The sequence below is a fragment of the Rasamsonia emersonii genome, assembly GCF_000968595.1.
Source record: "Rasamsonia emersonii CBS 393.64 chromosome Unknown ctg1118621760362, whole genome shotgun sequence".
Taxonomy (NCBI): domain Eukaryota; kingdom Fungi; phylum Ascomycota; class Eurotiomycetes; order Eurotiales; family Trichocomaceae; genus Rasamsonia; species Rasamsonia emersonii.
The window spans coordinates 40,400-56,090 of NW_013563053.1; the positions used below are offsets into that span (position 1 = coordinate 40,400).

The 15,691-nt window shown below is 50.2% G+C and overlaps 5 protein-coding genes across 5 annotated transcripts; 3 read left to right on the forward strand and 2 right to left on the reverse strand.

Moving 5' to 3' along the window:
• Positions 1-567: 567 nt before the first annotated feature.
• Positions 568-2,798, reverse strand: T310_6090 (DNA repair and recombination protein pif1, mitochondrial; the record flags this gene model as incomplete). The annotated part of the gene is made up of 3 exons (XM_013471088.1): positions 568-1,435; positions 1,488-1,906; positions 1,956-2,798. The coding sequence occupies 3 exons, from the start codon at positions 2,796-2,798 to the stop codon at positions 568-570; spliced, it is 2,130 nt and encodes a 709-aa protein (XP_013326542.1).
• Positions 2,799-3,701: 903 nt separating this feature from the next.
• On the forward strand, positions 3,702-6,535 carry T310_6091 (BRCT domain protein; the record flags this gene model as incomplete). The annotated part of the gene is made up of 7 exons (XM_013471089.1): positions 3,702-3,723; positions 3,801-3,841; positions 3,911-4,187; positions 4,246-4,871; positions 4,917-5,193; positions 5,236-5,322; positions 5,370-6,535. The coding sequence occupies 7 exons, from the start codon at positions 3,702-3,704 to the stop codon at positions 6,533-6,535; spliced, it is 2,496 nt and encodes an 831-aa protein (XP_013326543.1).
• A 1,200-nt stretch (positions 6,536-7,735) lies between these two features.
• On the reverse strand, positions 7,736-10,708 carry T310_6092 (uncharacterized protein; the record flags this gene model as incomplete). The annotated part of the gene is made up of 4 exons (XM_013471090.1): positions 7,736-8,088; positions 8,148-10,228; positions 10,279-10,327; positions 10,384-10,708. 4 exons carry the CDS (start codon positions 10,706-10,708, stop codon positions 7,736-7,738), a joined length of 2,808 nt encoding a protein of 935 aa, XP_013326544.1.
• A 377-nt stretch (positions 10,709-11,085) lies between these two features.
• On the forward strand, positions 11,086-12,050 carry T310_6093 (SNF7 family protein; the record flags this gene model as incomplete). The annotated part of the gene is made up of 5 exons (XM_013471091.1): positions 11,086-11,091; positions 11,149-11,363; positions 11,437-11,497; positions 11,557-11,814; positions 11,925-12,050. 5 exons carry the CDS (start codon positions 11,086-11,088, stop codon positions 12,048-12,050), a joined length of 666 nt encoding a protein of 221 aa, XP_013326545.1.
• A 1,461-nt stretch (positions 12,051-13,511) lies between these two features.
• On the forward strand, positions 13,512-15,342 carry T310_6094 (Phosphoprotein phosphatase; the record flags this gene model as incomplete). The annotated part of the gene is made up of 2 exons (XM_013471092.1): positions 13,512-14,795; positions 14,860-15,342. 2 exons carry the CDS (start codon positions 13,512-13,514, stop codon positions 15,340-15,342), a joined length of 1,767 nt encoding a protein of 588 aa, XP_013326546.1.
• Positions 15,343-15,691: the final 349 nt, after the last annotated feature.

The window sequence follows — 15,691 nt, forward strand, 5'->3', positions numbered from 1 at the left end:
TGACTGTCTTGGGTGAAATTCCACGCTGTAACAGAAAGCATGCCGGATAAGGGCTAAATTGCCAGATCACATGATATATCTTATCGACAAGCCCCACCGACTGATAAGGATTAACTTCACACTATTCATCCAAGTTGAAGACTGCTTGAGAAAAATGTCAAGTGCTACAAAGAAATGCCTGTGACAGGGACATTTTAGCTGCTGTATGGCTTACAACATAGTTGGACTAGGCTTAGTGAGATGTCCAAAAGGCAAAGTCGGCAGATTGTCGTGCATTGACATATTGGCCCGGGAAACCCACTACTTTTCTGCCACTTGAAGAAATGATGCCCAAGTCCAGATAACTGGTGTACCGTTGGCTGTTTAACTAGAGACTGATCTGCATCTAATGTACACAGTTTATGAGACCACGACTGATAGAGCCGGCCCGCAGCTAGTTAGGCTTCTAGATAATATTATATACACAAGCAGCAAGATTGATCGGTGAGGAACCGATAACCTCACCTAGAAGCATAAGATAGAATTTCCAGTCATCGAACCTCTCGACAATGACCTCCACAACTCCTGCTAAGCACATATCTGCTGCATATATTCATCCGGAAAGTCATCGTCAAATTCATCACCGTCTTTCTTCTGATCATTGCCAGAAGCACTTTTCGTTTGCTCTTTGGCGCTCTTTGGCTTCATCACAGAGTTGATGTTCGTCAGATTGCGGTAAAATTCAATGACTTTTGGATGCACCATCACTTTTTTGGGATCGAACCCAAACACCTGAAGACCAGCTTGGGAGGTCGCACGGCTCAGCGCAACATACGCCTGACCTTTCTCGAAAACCCGACCCAAGTCAACTTTGACTCGTTGCAGGGTCTGTCCCTGAGCCTTGTGAATTGACAAAGCCCATGCCAGAATCAGAGGCACTTGTTGACGCTGTGCTTGGACTTCACCGTTCGGCAACTCGATCTTCCAGGTTTCTGGCTGACAGAGTAGATGCCTCTCAGTTCCATCCGGTTGTACAAAGCAGACTAACGGCCATTTGCGGCTTGTATTGATGCCGTCCTCTTTCTCCTTATGAGCAAGAGCCCTGATTCTCTTCCTGGCGCGGGCTGCCTTCTCCTCGTCACTCAGATAACCGGCATCTTCGACAAATTCGTCCTCATTTTCCCTGTAGTAATCGAAGGTCGCTTCATCCATGAAAGCAACTACTCGCCCAAGTGATCCGTTCACAAGAGTGTCCTCCATGTTCTTGATGAGCATGACTTGAGCACCCTTCTTGAGGTGGATCACCGGGGGAGCCATGCAGTTGGCCAGAAGCTTATCCCGAACCTGTGGGTCTTGAATCGTTCCAGAGTCTACCGCATGGAAGGTCATTGTTTCGCCCGAAAGCTTGCTCATCCGTAATCCATTTGCGTTATCCACCTCTGCGCGAGTCGGAAATCTGAGACGTGTTATTCCTAGGCCTTTTCGAACAGAAGGAAACAGGGTCTTACAGTTCAGTAGCTTCTAAAGAGTCATGGAAATCCAGCGGACGGGAGAGCTTCTTAAAGGCGTCTATGGTACGCTGACTGATCTTTCCTAGCCTCATTTCATTTAGCATCTCTGCGAATTCGGGATCTTTTTGACGGAAGACGTGTGTCAAGAGGACCGTGTGTTCTATGCAGGTGTTCCAAGTCGCCGCGGAAAACGCAAACTTCGCTTCACGATTCCCCGACTCCGGTACAGGGGGCAGTTGGAAGAAATCCCCGGTCACGACAAGCTGGATACCTCCAAAAGGGCGACCGTTGTTTCTTATCCGCCGCGCGATCTCCTCGAGCTTGTCAAAGAGGTCGCCATCCACCATTGAAACCTCATCAATGATTAAGATCTTGGTCCGCAACCAACGATTCCGGGCCTTCTGATTCTTTCGGATCTACTCTTGGTTAGAGAGAATCTCCAACTCGGCCGCAAGGGTGCATTACCTTTTTGACAAGTTCCTGTGCAGATTCCTTGCCCAAACCGATCCCAGCAAAACTATGCAGTGTAACACCTTCGATATTGCAGGCGGCAAGACCAGTAGATGCAGTAACGGCTACTCTATCTGGCTCTCTTCTATACTTCTCACGGAGTTTCTTGATGATCTCTCTCATCAGGACTGATTTACCAGTTCCTGCGGATCCTGTGAAAAATATGCTTTTCCCCTTATCGACGACAGCCTCAAGAACACTACGCTGCTCGTCACTAAGGAACAGCGACGCGACTCTTTCAGGCGGACGATACATCCGAGGCTTTTCAGCTTCCTGTTGTCGCTTTTTATTTTGTCGCCGAAGTTCTTTCTGCTCTTCTTTCACGGCGCTCGCCGTTTTGTTCCATGGCAATGTAGGCTTTGTGTGCGCCGGAGTAGCAGGCTTCATTTGTACCGGAGAAGCTTGGTTCTTGCTATCATTATCCGTTTCATTGTTGAGCCATGGCAGTGTCCGACGTTTAGGCGGCGGGGCGAAGTGTGATGGCGGCGAAGATGACCAGGGGATCGGTACACTGCTGGACGGCGCTGGTTCTGGCGGCGATTCTTCCACTGGCGGCAGCTCAGGATACTTTATTTTTTCTTGAGAGGTAGCCTGAGCGGACACTTTCTGACTCGATGAACCGTTCGCGGCAGGCGAGGGTCGAGAGAATTTTGGCAATTCTGGAGATGTCGATGTAGGTTTCTGAGACTGGGGAACCGGATCGGGGGCGTCGAGGTCCAATTCATCGTCGAAATCATTCTCGTCAATCCACACGGGATTGTGTAGAGATCCCAGATTCGACTGCCCGGCATTAGCCATTTCGAACTTCCGCTTGGCTCCGGCGACGGGGGACGCAGTTTTCGACACAGGCGGAGCAGTCGTGTTTAAACGCGAGGTGTTAGGTTGAAGAGGCTTCGCAGCCCCGGAATGGTCCTGGACCGCTTTCCTGAACATCGCCGTCGCCTGGTGTTCCTCCAAACGTTGGGACGATGTTGAAAACTTAGGAAGCCAAGGCGTTGCAGTTCGAAGGCAGAAAGCGGGCTGCTGTATTAAGACCACACCCCGCGTTCTACGCGTAAGAAGGAACATAAAAGACCGGGGCAGGTCTTGAGACGGCTCAAGAAGCACAGAAGGAGCGTCGATATTGAAAGACGGTCATTCTCCGATGCTTGGCGTTTCGCTCTAGATAGGAGGTCCTCCGTACTTTTTCGCGTCTCGACGCCGCGCGATAAACGCGACTGATTGGATCACGTGATGATAATCAACCAAAGTCATGAATTCCTTTGACAAAGCAAAACCGGATTCAAATGGAACAGGTTCATCACTTGGAAAGCAATTGGCTAATAATAGATCAAACAGGAACAATGGTCAGAGAAATACGTCCACTGATCATACCTCCTTAACAATGCATAGTCAGCCACAGGTGGCATGGGCCAATAGGAGTAGATTTCCAGCAAGTTAGAAATTATTCGATACTGACATCAGATCATTGGCTACAAATGTCCAGATAAAGTAGGCAATCACTTCTAGATTCGATCAGTTCGATTTTAGTAGACTGTAATTACTCCGTAGAGGCCATTCCCCGCCATCTGAATGTCACGTGATATCGCGTTCACTCGAGCGCGCCCGGAGTACGCAAGACTTCTTCGAAAAGCAGACCACTCGAATCCGTCTGGCAGGCGCACGAGGCGCACATATCGAAATTATCCATAACGATGAAGAATGGCAGGTGGGGTTGTGAGGGGTAAGAATAGCTACGGTGCCCATATCAACGTGTTGAATTTGCTGACAAGACAGAAGACAAGGAACACCCGCTCGCAGGGGTGGTTCTCTGCTTCACTTCTATCCTACCGGAACAACGTGTAAGTTAGCTATGGGATGAAAAGGATAGAATATAATGCCATTGCTGATTGATTTTTACGCGCGTTTAGTCCGAATTGGTTGAAATTGCGAGCCAGATGGGAGCGACTCACAAATTCGACCTGACCTCGGACGTGACACATTTATTAGTGGGAGAGACGAATACAGAAAAGTACAAATATGTGGCAAGAGAGAGAACCGACGTTACTGTCTTGCTGCCGCAATGGATTGAGGCTGTCCGACAGTCATGGATGCAGGGCGGAGATACAGACCTAAAGGCTTTGGAGGAGCAGTACAAGCTTCCAACTTTCTATGGCCTTTCGATCTGTATCACTGGCTTTGAGGACAGTGAGTTTGGAATCCTGGGTGCAATTGACGATCCGAAGACTGATGTCGTGGAAAAAAGTGGCTTTTAGGAAATACCTTCAGGAAACGGCAATTGCGAACGGCGCTGAATTCAATAAGGATCTGACTAGAAACGTGACCCATCTAATCGCCCGCGAGCCAAAGGGCCAGAAATATAAATTTGCGACACAATGGAAGATCAAGATTGTGAGCCTGAAATGGTTTGAAGACAGCTTGGAGCGCGGTATGATTCTTGACGAAAGCCTTTACGATCCTCTATTGCCCCCCGAACAACAAGGTGTTGGCGCATGGAATCGTTCAGCACCTTCAGTGTCTGCAAAAAGAGAGCAGCCAGAAAACGCCTCGAATCCACGAGCTCGCAAACTGCGCAGGGTCGCAAGCAGCAAGCTGGGTGATCGAAATGAAGGAATATGGGGCGATATCGTGGGGGGTGGATTTGAAGTTGCAGAGAATGGGAATTCTGACACGACACATCCGAGAACCGGCAATCCTCCGTCTGGCAGGGCCAGACCAGTTATCCAAGTGGTGAAATCATTTGCCAGTGAGACGACAGTGTCTGACCAGCGGGACCGTGGTCCTTCTGTTCCTGAGGAGAAGCCTCTTGACCAGCCTCAAGGGTTTTTGCAGAATTGTTATTTCTTTATCCATGGGTTCACCCCAAAGCAGGTAAGTATTGACGCTATACAGTATTTTCCTCGCTTACATGTCTAGGTGGATGTATTACGCCATCACCTTACATTCAACGGGGCACATATTGTCGAGTCTCTTAGTGAATTCGCAAGCCCTGACATCCCAAAGACGGGCCATGGCCTTTATATTATTGTTCCTTACAAGCTCCCCCGATCCGAAATTCCATCAACGGATGACATGGCCTTCGAGTGTGAAGTAGTCACAGACATGTGGCTGGAACGCTGTCTGGACTCAAAGACGCTCGTCCCCCCAGAGTCTCACGTCACTAGCACACCGTTCCCTCGATTCCCCATTCCAGGTGAGTTTTGATAACATGGTTCATAAGACAGTTAAGTAACAGGTCCAGAATTTGGTGGCATGAAAATCTGTTCCACCGGGTTCGCGCGCATTGATTTATTGCATTTGTCGAAGTTGGTGAATATAATGGGTATGCGTCTGTTTCTTTTTGGGGTGCCTTACGCTGACTTTCTGGAGGTGCTACATACGAAGAATACCTCACACCAAGTGCTTCTGTCTTAATATGCAACGATCCTCAGACTGCAAATCCAGAGAAGTTGCGTCATACTTTGGAATGGGGTGTTCCTACAGTCTCTGCGGATTGGCTATGGATCTCCGTACAGACAGGCCAAAGAAAACCTTTCGACCCGTATCTCATTCAAAAACCATCCTCGCAAAGCAGCAAGGCGGAACAGAAAAGCTCGAATCGGTCAGACAGTCGAAGCAAGCAGCCAGTGGAGTCGAGATCTAAAGAAGAGTCTCGCAAAGCCCCGAAGCAAGGAGCGGTTTCCAAACCCGAATCGGCTTCATCTTCTACGAAGAGTGATGTCTCCAATCCGCCACCTGTCAATGGACATAACGATGCACCTAAGGATAAATCGACAAATGCATCAGTAGGTGGTCTCGATGCGTCGAAGTCACGTTCTCCTAGCAAAGGGTTAGATAGTGAAAAAGTTACCACTGAGCCTGCGAGGCGGGAAGAAACGGGTCAAGCAGCATCGTCTAGGAATACAACTAAAGCACTGGAGAACGCTGTCAACGGGCTCCTCCAACAAGTGCGGGCTTTCTCTCGCGCATCCAGCAATTCTGGAGGTGAGGGTGGCGAGCAACAACCCGTGAGAAGGCGAAGACCGGTTCTCGGAAGGACAAATTCTCTTTCCTCGACGCGCACGGGGCCTACAAAGGGAATATCCCGCGCCAGCTCGGTCGATACACTCAACGAAGACGGATACGGCAGCGCTGTCAGCGCGGATACGGACACCAACAATCAGAACTCATCTAAGAATCTTACCAATATGCGAGGACAAAGTTTCAACTCCGTCCTGAGCGGAGGTAAGGTCAACGTCTACGTCGATTCCCCGCTCTACGAAGATGAGGAGCAGGAGGGAGACGGTACTCCAGCCATGACACAGCTCAACTACGAAGACCCCGACGCGGTCGCGATGCGAGAAGAGTTCATGAAGCGTGGGGGGAAGAGCGACAACAGCGACAGCAACAACAACGACAACAACAAGGATCCAGCCAAACAAGACACGGCAGGAGACGAGGTCCGAGAGCTGGAAGATATTGAAGGAGGATGGGGAAGTGCAAAGCGGACAAGACGGGCAGGCAAACCCAAGGAACCCGACAACAATATCTTCTAAATTTCCAAATTTTTTTTGGGGAGTGATGGTCATAATATGTATGCCCTTTTTACGCAAAAGCATTTGTTGCATTATTGTACTGTACATTGCATTGCATTGCAGACGGCGTTGGTATATCAAGAGGTTTATTTCTCGGCTTTTTTTTAACCCCTCTTATGCATAGTTATGACGTGGGACTAAATAGATGAATGAATATTTGTTACCAAAAAAAGAAAGTCATCGATATCGAAATTCATAGGGAATGAGAAGTGGGAATGACTTAATAGGCGCGCTCGCACTGTATATATAGACACTGTGTGTATATACCATGCTGTACTGTCATAAGATATGTACAAAGCTTCCTTTCTTGCCAGTGCCTGAGATCCTTGTATTCTCGTCTTCTCTGGCCCATGGACTATAAAGGAATTAGATAATAATTAAAACGATACTACGGGAACAATAACCATGCTAAGTAGATAGGCTTGATCTTATAGTATGCAAATTCTCAATATGTATCACTTGTTCTTTGATAATGATGATGATGATGATGATGATGATGATGATGATTACGACAATACCGAGACATGATAAGAGTGGGAAAAAAAGTACATACACATACATATACATAGACATACACCTAAGTAAGAGAACACAAGACAGAGACAGAGATAATATCACACAGTTACAGCATGGGACATAAAATGACGTTATAGTCGATTCATATCATATCATATCATGAATTGATCGATAGATATGATAGCCTTTCCCATCCCTCCTTTCATTTTTTTTGTTTGTCTTTTCCTTCTCTCCTTCCATCCAGGGCGCCGATCGCGCCGTTCTCCCAATGTGTTTGTATGGGTGGGTATGAAAGGAAAGAGATCGTCCATACGTAGTGTGCAGGTTCCATCCAACAAACCAACCATCCATCCATGGAAAGGCATTTTTCTTTCTTTTTCATTCTTTGTCGAGGTGGGGAGGAAAAACTTTGAGTAGGGGTATACAGGGGAAAATAAAAGGGAAATACAAAAAAAATAGAAGAAGCAAGAGGTGAGATAGAACAAGAGAGTATGTGGGAGGGAAAGAAGGGAATTGAGGACAGTGAAAATGAAATGGATATAGAGAGTTCTAATGAAACAGAAGCGACCATGATGGGGAAATACACGAACCCAGTAAGAAAAGACTTTGTCACACAAGACCACCCAGATCATCTCGCCCCTAAATTCACCCAGCCAGTGCCCCAGGTAATGGGCCCTCCAAGTCGACCTGTTCCACGGCCCTCCTGTTTTCCAGAGACTCGCGGAACAAGTTGGAAAAGTATTTGCTCGCTACTTCACTCTCGTGTTTCACCTTGCTAACTTCATCCTTACGCCTGCTGAGGTCTTCAAGGCCTTGTGCCAGACTCGCCTGCAAGTTTGCAGCGGGCATGCGAAGGACGCGGCGTACTTGGGATGATATACGAGCAGCGTTAGAGTGCACATAGTCCATCTCAGCGAGACTGGCGGCCAACTTGCGTGAGAGACGAGGAGGAAGAGTGTTCGGGATGGCAGACAGGAGGTAAGCGGCAGTCAAAACAGCTGCAAGACAAACGTTAGTGATGTCCTCTGATAACCAACTAATATGATATAAAACTCACCTGCAGCGACGATTCCAGGAACGATCATCCGCCGCAAGTTGTTCGGTCCCAGGATTTTAGCTGCACCAAACACTCCATCGACCCATCCAATACCACCGACAGCTCTGCCACCGAGCACCGTCAGGACCGTCATAGCCATACCGGTCCCCGCAACCTTCTCTTGCCGTTCCCACAGACCAGGAATATCGAAGAAATCCCATAGTTCCACTTGAGTGTCGATCTGTCGAGCAAGAGCGTCACGGCGTTTTCGGAACATGTTGTCAGCGCGGAAACTGAGTGGCGAGAACTTGTCTTCACCAACGTGAAGCAGGCCAATATTCTGGATGAAATTCACTCCCTGCACCGTCTTGGCTCTGGCATAGTCCTCACAATCCGAAACAGACGCAGAGATCTGGTCAAGCATGGCAAGTTTCAAATCCTCTGCATATTGAAATACGGAGAATAAACCAGGATATTCAACGCCCAGATCTGCCTCTGCGACCCGTTCTATCGTGTTGGTCAGAGTCGAGCGGGTATGATCATAGACATCTTCGCACGATTTTTCAATGGCTGCCTCGATCTCCTCCGCGACTTCAGTCTTCTTCTTCTTCCCATTCTCGTACGCCGGAATGATTTCGTCCAACTCTTCTGAAACACGCTTGAGCTCCGATTGCGCAACATCCCGGTTAACGGACGCAAGGGTATTGAGGTCAGAGAGCACGTTCAGTAAGTATGTTCGAGCGGGAGCCAACTTCGATCGTGCACGTTTTTCGAGGACAAACCGACGCAAAGATGCTTCTAATTTCTCAAAATCCTCAATCTTCTGCCTCTCCTTGCCCTTTCCCTTGTCCTTGGAGTCCACAGCCTTGCCTTTCCCTTTATCATCATCATCGTCGTCCGGATCATCGCCAGAAGGATCCGAGCCACCGCCGCTGCCAGAGCCAGAGCTCACCACAGCACCAGGGGCAACCGGGACAGCATTGCTTGAAACAAAGTGAACCAGCTCGGCCGACTCCTTGAAAGTCCGGGGACTCAGTTGCGCGATCTGCTCGAGGATCATTCTCCGGCACCTCGCTTTGTCTCTGATGTTATCGAAACCATTGACAACCATGAAAATGTATGCCTTTTCATGCGCTGCATTCGAAATGAACTCTCTCGCCGACAGAGTGAAGTGGTTTGCTGCCGAGACGACAAAGACAACAACGTCAATTTCCTCTTGCCGTGCAAAAACAGCCGTGGTCTTGACGGAATCGGAATTCAAACCCGGAGCGTCAATAAGAGCGATATCAACGACACCATTATTGAGGAGGGATTCATCAATCGACCTCACGTCCTTGACATAAACCTTGCACTGCATATACTTGGAATTGTCGATCACAATGTTTTCCAGCTCCTCCAACGGGTAGACATCGTAGGTGCTTTCATCATTGCGATTGTACTGCTTGTCCTTGTGCACGGCGTGGACTTCTTCAACACCGCCATTCTCTCTAGCATCGAGGACTTCGCAAAAGATACTCGTGCAAGGCTGCTGATCTTCAGGCAGGATCTTTCGACGCAGGAGAGCATTGCAGAATGTTGACTTCCCAGCATTCAGGTCGCCAGTCACAAGCACTTTGCTGGACGTATCCTCTATCCTTTCCCGAAGCGAAAGAAGATGTTTGATGCTCTGGCTGATTTTGCCATCTAGTAACGAAGCTATCGAGGTCTTTTCCAGGGAATGCACCAGCTCCGCTTGTGACAATGCCCCAAGCTTTAGGTCCAGTTTTAGAATAGAGAACTCTTGCGCGATTTGTGGGGTTATCAGTCGAGGCTCTGCAGGTGCACGACGTTCCGCAGCAGCACTCGACTCGCCGTAGTCGCCATCTCCCATTGACGTGGCCGCACGTCTCACTTGCCCTGGTCGCGGCAGCGAAGCATCTCTGGCATCGAATTCATTGTAGGCTGACTGAGTGCGATGTAGTGCCGACGGCTGCGAGGGGGAAGCCGGGGTGCTTTGGACGGAGGGATAATGTGCAGGCCACTGACGGTTCATCTCTTGAAGCTCCTTTAAAATTTCGATTGTACGCGTGATAGCTCGGGCGAGCTTTGCGCGGTTGGAGTTACTGCACGCAATGTTAATTTAGCTCCACATCACTAGAAGGTGATCACGTACTAAAGGAGTTGATGGACATGGCTGGCCACAACTTGCCTCTCGTTCTCGGCTATTGTGAAAAGTCAGTTAGATTTGATAGTTTGAAGCAGCATTCCTGCGACATACCTGCTGGATTCCACTCTCCAGGAAAGGTAGGCGTGTGCGCCGGAGTTGGCCTGTCCTCCAGCAGACCTGCGCGCCATCCTGCAGGGTCTCCGGCGTCGATGGCGCTATCCCCGGAAATACTACCTCCATAACCGGAGTCCTGGTTCAGGGACGCCATGAGTGCTTCCGCTGCTGCTGACGTGGTGCCATTGCCAACAGTCATGTACTTGGGCGGAGCCTGAGGGAAAGGATATTCGGCCGGATATTCGTCATCGTCGCGGCGCCTCGAGGACCCCTCCCCTGCCGAGGACGAATGGCCCTTGTTGGGATGATACTGCTGGCTCATGGCAAGCGAGGCGAAAGGACGTTATCTAGACGGCGAAACTCTGGTCTCCATGAAATGCAACAAGGCGAGGAGGGATGGAATCGCGGAGGCGTGCAAAAGTTGAGTTCCTCGGAAGGCGACTTGAAGTGAGGGCATCGGCGGCCCGGCTGCGACCCGGACCGAAACGGATTGGCGGCTCTTGGCCAGCGGCTGACAGGGGCTTATCGGGGTCAGTGCAGGCACCGCAGTCCTCCCAATCCCGCCTCGCCCGCAATGCTTGATGTCACTTTTACCGCGAATACAGCTTCCTATCCTGGAACTCAAAGCCCGTCCGACGGCCCCTTGTAGCCTTCTGTTTTTCCTGGCCTGCTGCTCGTTCGTGTGCCATTCTCGCGACCATGAATGTGAGTGCCTTCCTGTGGCGTCTGGTTGCTCCCCTCCCCGCTGACAGTGCTGCCTAGATCGTTGAATGGGCCTTCGGGAAGCGCATGACGCCGGCAGAGCGTCTGCGAAAACACCAGCGAGCTTTGGAGCGAACACAACGTGAGCTGGACCGAGAACGGATCAAGCTCGAGAACCAGGAGAAAAAACTGGTCCAGGACATCAAAAAGAGCGCGAAGAATGGCCAGATTGGCGCTTGCAAGATCCAGGCGAAAGACCTGGTGCGAACACGAAGGTGCGTCGTGTTGCCATGCAGAATTGACCGGTCAGGGGAGAGCACGTGGGATGCTAACGAGCATTGCCTTCAGATACATCCAGAAGTTCTACTCGATGCGGACGCAACTACAGGCGATTTCTCTCCGAATCCAGGTACGAAGCCTTCTCCAGGCGTTACCCGGTAGCTCCATACTGATGATGGATGTGAGCAGACGGTCCGGAGTAATGAGCAAATGATGCAGTCCATGAAGGGCGCTACGATGCTCCTGGGGAGCATGAACCGGCAGATGAATCTTCCCGCCTTGCAGCGAATCGCCATGGAATTTGAGCGGGAGAACGAAATTATGGACGAACGGCAAGAAATGATGGATGATGCCATCGATGAGGCGACTGGGATTGAAGACGAAGAGGAAAGTGAAGAGATCGTCAAGGAGGTGCTTGATGAAATCGGAGTTGATCTCAGCCAGGCGGTTCGTCCACCCGTCCCTGTCTCGTGTTTCTCTTCCTTGTCCTCTGTCGCCCTTCCACGGGCCCCTCCTTTTGTGTTGGAAGAGAGATACTGATCTAAGTGGATTTTTAGCTAGGAGAAACTCCGTCAGGACTTCACAAGGAGGGCGTTGGGGAAGCTAAGGTTGCCCAGGCCGTTGGTGGTGGACATAATGACGACGATGACCTGCAGGCCAGACTGGACAGTCTTCGAAGATAGCTTTCATTATTTTCCCCCTATGCTCATGATATGATGACCGGTGATCCTTTTCTTCTTTGCTTGCAATTGCCCGGTTATGTGGTAGGGTGTTTGGGAGTTTGCTTGGGACAGGGTATCGGTATGAGATGAGAAGTGCTACAGAAATCCAACCCCATTGGTTATTGGGTACGAGTTGAATTACCAGGTATGGATTGGGATGTATTCGACTGCGGAATTTGGCAAACAACATATTTAGCATGCGTATTCCCTGGTCCTCTTTTTATTTGATGACATGGAATTGCCGCATGCAAATCGACAATTCTTCTCACGTAATCCACAATAAGCAGTCGGCACTCATGGAAGTGTCCGTCTGGTTTGCTGAGCTCCTGTTGTCAGTGACGGGCTCTTCCGGACTGAACACGGGCCTCTCCACCTGCATCATGCGCCTGACAGATGCAAGGGACCTGTGTCTTTACTCTGCTGGTGACGATGGAGTTTGTCAGGCCTGCGTGGGATCCGCTTTGGCACATCCGGCCCCGCCTGGCCAGTCCTTTCTGGGCCGACTCCGGATGAGCGACTCTAAGAATCATCTCCAACAAATCCGCCTGCCAACAAGCCTAAGGTGTTCTTGGCCACGCTTCTGGCGCTTCCTCCCCACTGTCCTGGGTCGTGCTGCGCCTCCCAGCACCGCTGCACCCACCGTTCGGGTATGGGCATCGCAGAGGTATCTCCGCTGGACCCCTCGACCCTCTGTCTACCTCGCCAGACCTGCTCACTGCCGTCCTACTGACGGCCCCCTTCTTGACATCATCATCCATCTTATTTCTCGGCGGAGAACTCTGCCCTGAGTTCTCCAACTCCGTGTAACCTCGTGTGGTTCCTCTCCTCATCCCGCAGCGAACTTGTGGGGTTTGGCTGAGCTGGCCCTGCGTCAGTCTACAACTGCACCTGCTGGTCCATCATAGCTGACCCAGTGGCCTGCGACATTCACTTCTGGTATGTTTTAGTTGCTTCCTTGAACTACCTCTAGATCAGTTCCAGGCCAGAGACATAGGTTTGTACAGACATGATGATTCTGGATGGGTGGCCTAGTCCTCCGCTTCCCACTGCCGTTTACCGGCGACCGTCACTTCTAGGAATAAGTGCTCTGTGTCACGTCACTGCCGTGCCTTTTGGAATTGCTGCTCATCTGTTTTGTGAATGACAAAGACTGTTGCTGATATGGAGATCTCCGTGAAGACTCTAGCGATATTTTCACTGAAGTTACCACATTGTCACCGTCTGCTCTACCTTCCTCCCAAGCATATCTCCGCCATCCCCCGATACGGCCATCCCGGTCGTCGATCTTCACTTCGATCCCTTTAATTCGCCATACATTTCTTCGATACTTTCTTCTATTTTTGATTGGGACTGCCTTCGACGGTCAAGCTGGCAGGAAACAAGCGCAGGAGTTTCTCTGGCCAGGGTGGGTTACTGAACAGAATGTTCGGTGGCTCCTCGAGCCCACCCAAAGAGAAAACCGATCATCTCCAAACTGCCTTGAAAGTCAACACTGAAGAAGTCAGTGTTGTGCATGAGAAACGCACATCTCCATCCAGCGGATCGTTTAACAGGAAGCACAGTGACGACCAGGATCCTGGCGGTGAGAAGAAGCGTAGGAGCAGTTCCGTGACGAAAGCAGCCTCCTTCTTTGCTAGCGCGAAGAACTCATTCCACTTCTCGAGTTCTCGGGAGTCATCAAATACGACGTCACAGACGGCCCGGACTCCTCTGCAGAAGCTGGGAAAGATGGATCCTGCCTTGAGCGTTCCGCAAGGTTCGCTGAACAACTCTGCTGGCGAATCATTGCCGACACTCCGTTCATCCTTCAGAGTTGGCGTCACCGAGGACCGAAATCGAAAATGTCGCAGGACTATGGAAGATACACATGCTTATCTGTACAACTTCCTAGGGACCCCGGCTCCGGCCACGGGGGACTCTACTGCGAATGGAAAAGACTCGGCTGATACCTCCACCGACAGCAATGAGTCCACGCATGTCGTCGAGACAGATAACGGTTACTTTGCGATTTTTGATGGGCATGCAGGAACCTTCGCTGCGGAATGGTGCGGGAAGAAACTTCACCTCATTCTTGAGGATATAATGCGGAAGAATCCGAACACACCCGTTCCGGAGCTCCTTGATCAGGCTTTCACTAGTGTCGACCAGCAATTGGAGAAACTGCCGCTGAGAAATAGTGGTTGCACAGCTGTCGCGGCTGTCCTCCGATGGGAGGATCGCATCCCCAATCCGCAATCTGCGACAGGCTCATCTGCCCTTGCGCCAGCGGGGGCTTCTGCGGCGAACAAGCCTGTTTCAGGCCCGGAAGCCGATTCCGATTCTGCCCAGACTTCTGCCCAGACCGGAGAGTCTTCGAATACGTCTCAATCCTCCGCAGACGCGGCTGCTCCTCCAAAGCCCAAGCAGACTACGGTCCGTCAGCGTGTTTTGTACACTGCCAATGTTGGTGATGCTCGAATCGTATTATGTCGGAATGGCAAAGCCCTCCGCTTGTCCTACGACCATAAAGGTAGTGATGAGAACGAGGGGAGAAGAATCGCCAATGCAGGTGGACTGATACTCAACAACCGCGTCAACGGTGTTCTCGCCGTCACGAGGGCTCTCGGAGATGCGTATCTGAAAGACCTCGTTACCGGCCATCCGTACACCACCGAGACGGTTATCCAACCTGATCAGGATGAATTTCTCATCTTGGCCTGTGATGGAGTACGTACCCACAGTTCTGTTTCTGTTTTTAATTTTTTGTATAGGAAACTAACGCTCTCGACAGCTTTGGGACGTCTGTAGCGACCAAGAAGCCGTCGATCTCATTCGCCATGTCAAAGACGCTCAAGAGGCTTCTAAAATCCTTGTCGACCACGCTCTGTCACGATTCAGCACGGATAACCTGTCATGCATGGTCGTGCGATTCAATTCAGACATCATTCGCGATGTTATGGAACGACGGACCGACCCAATTGGGGTTGAAGGGGACCCATTGTCCAAGCAAAAGGGCGGGGTGAGCGAGGCGGACAAGATCGTCGAAGAAGCTCAGAAGAAACTGGAGAACTCTGAAGGCTTATCGGATAAGGATCTCGGTCTCAATGCGAAGCTCAAAGACGATTTAGTCAGCCAGGCAGCCCAGGAATCCCCGGGCCCTGAAGTCACAATTGACGACAAGATCGCCGAGCTGGATGTTCAGGCTAGCATAGAGGAGGAAGAAAAGGATAAGGACAAGGACAAGGACAAAGACAAAGAAACCAAGCCTGAATAGCCTGTTCTTTAACCGCCTCTCCTGGCTTGGTCGAGGTCGGACTTTTCTTATCTTCTCCCACCCAATCTTTCGAGCCTAACATGGAAATTTGAAGACACATCACATTTCTAACTACCATCTCGCCTTCGGACGGGCCCTAGAGGGAGACTAGTTAGGCTTTGCTGCCTTTACTTCTCCTTTTCTTCTCTTTTTCATTTCCTTCTCCCTCCATTCTTCTTCTTCTTCTTCTTCTTCTTCTTCTTCTTCTTCTTCTTCTTCTTCTTCTTCTTTCTTTTACTTCCCCTTTACTTCCCCCTTGCCGATGGGAGAGTCTATTCTGCTTATTTCTTGATTCATATCATCAAGCATA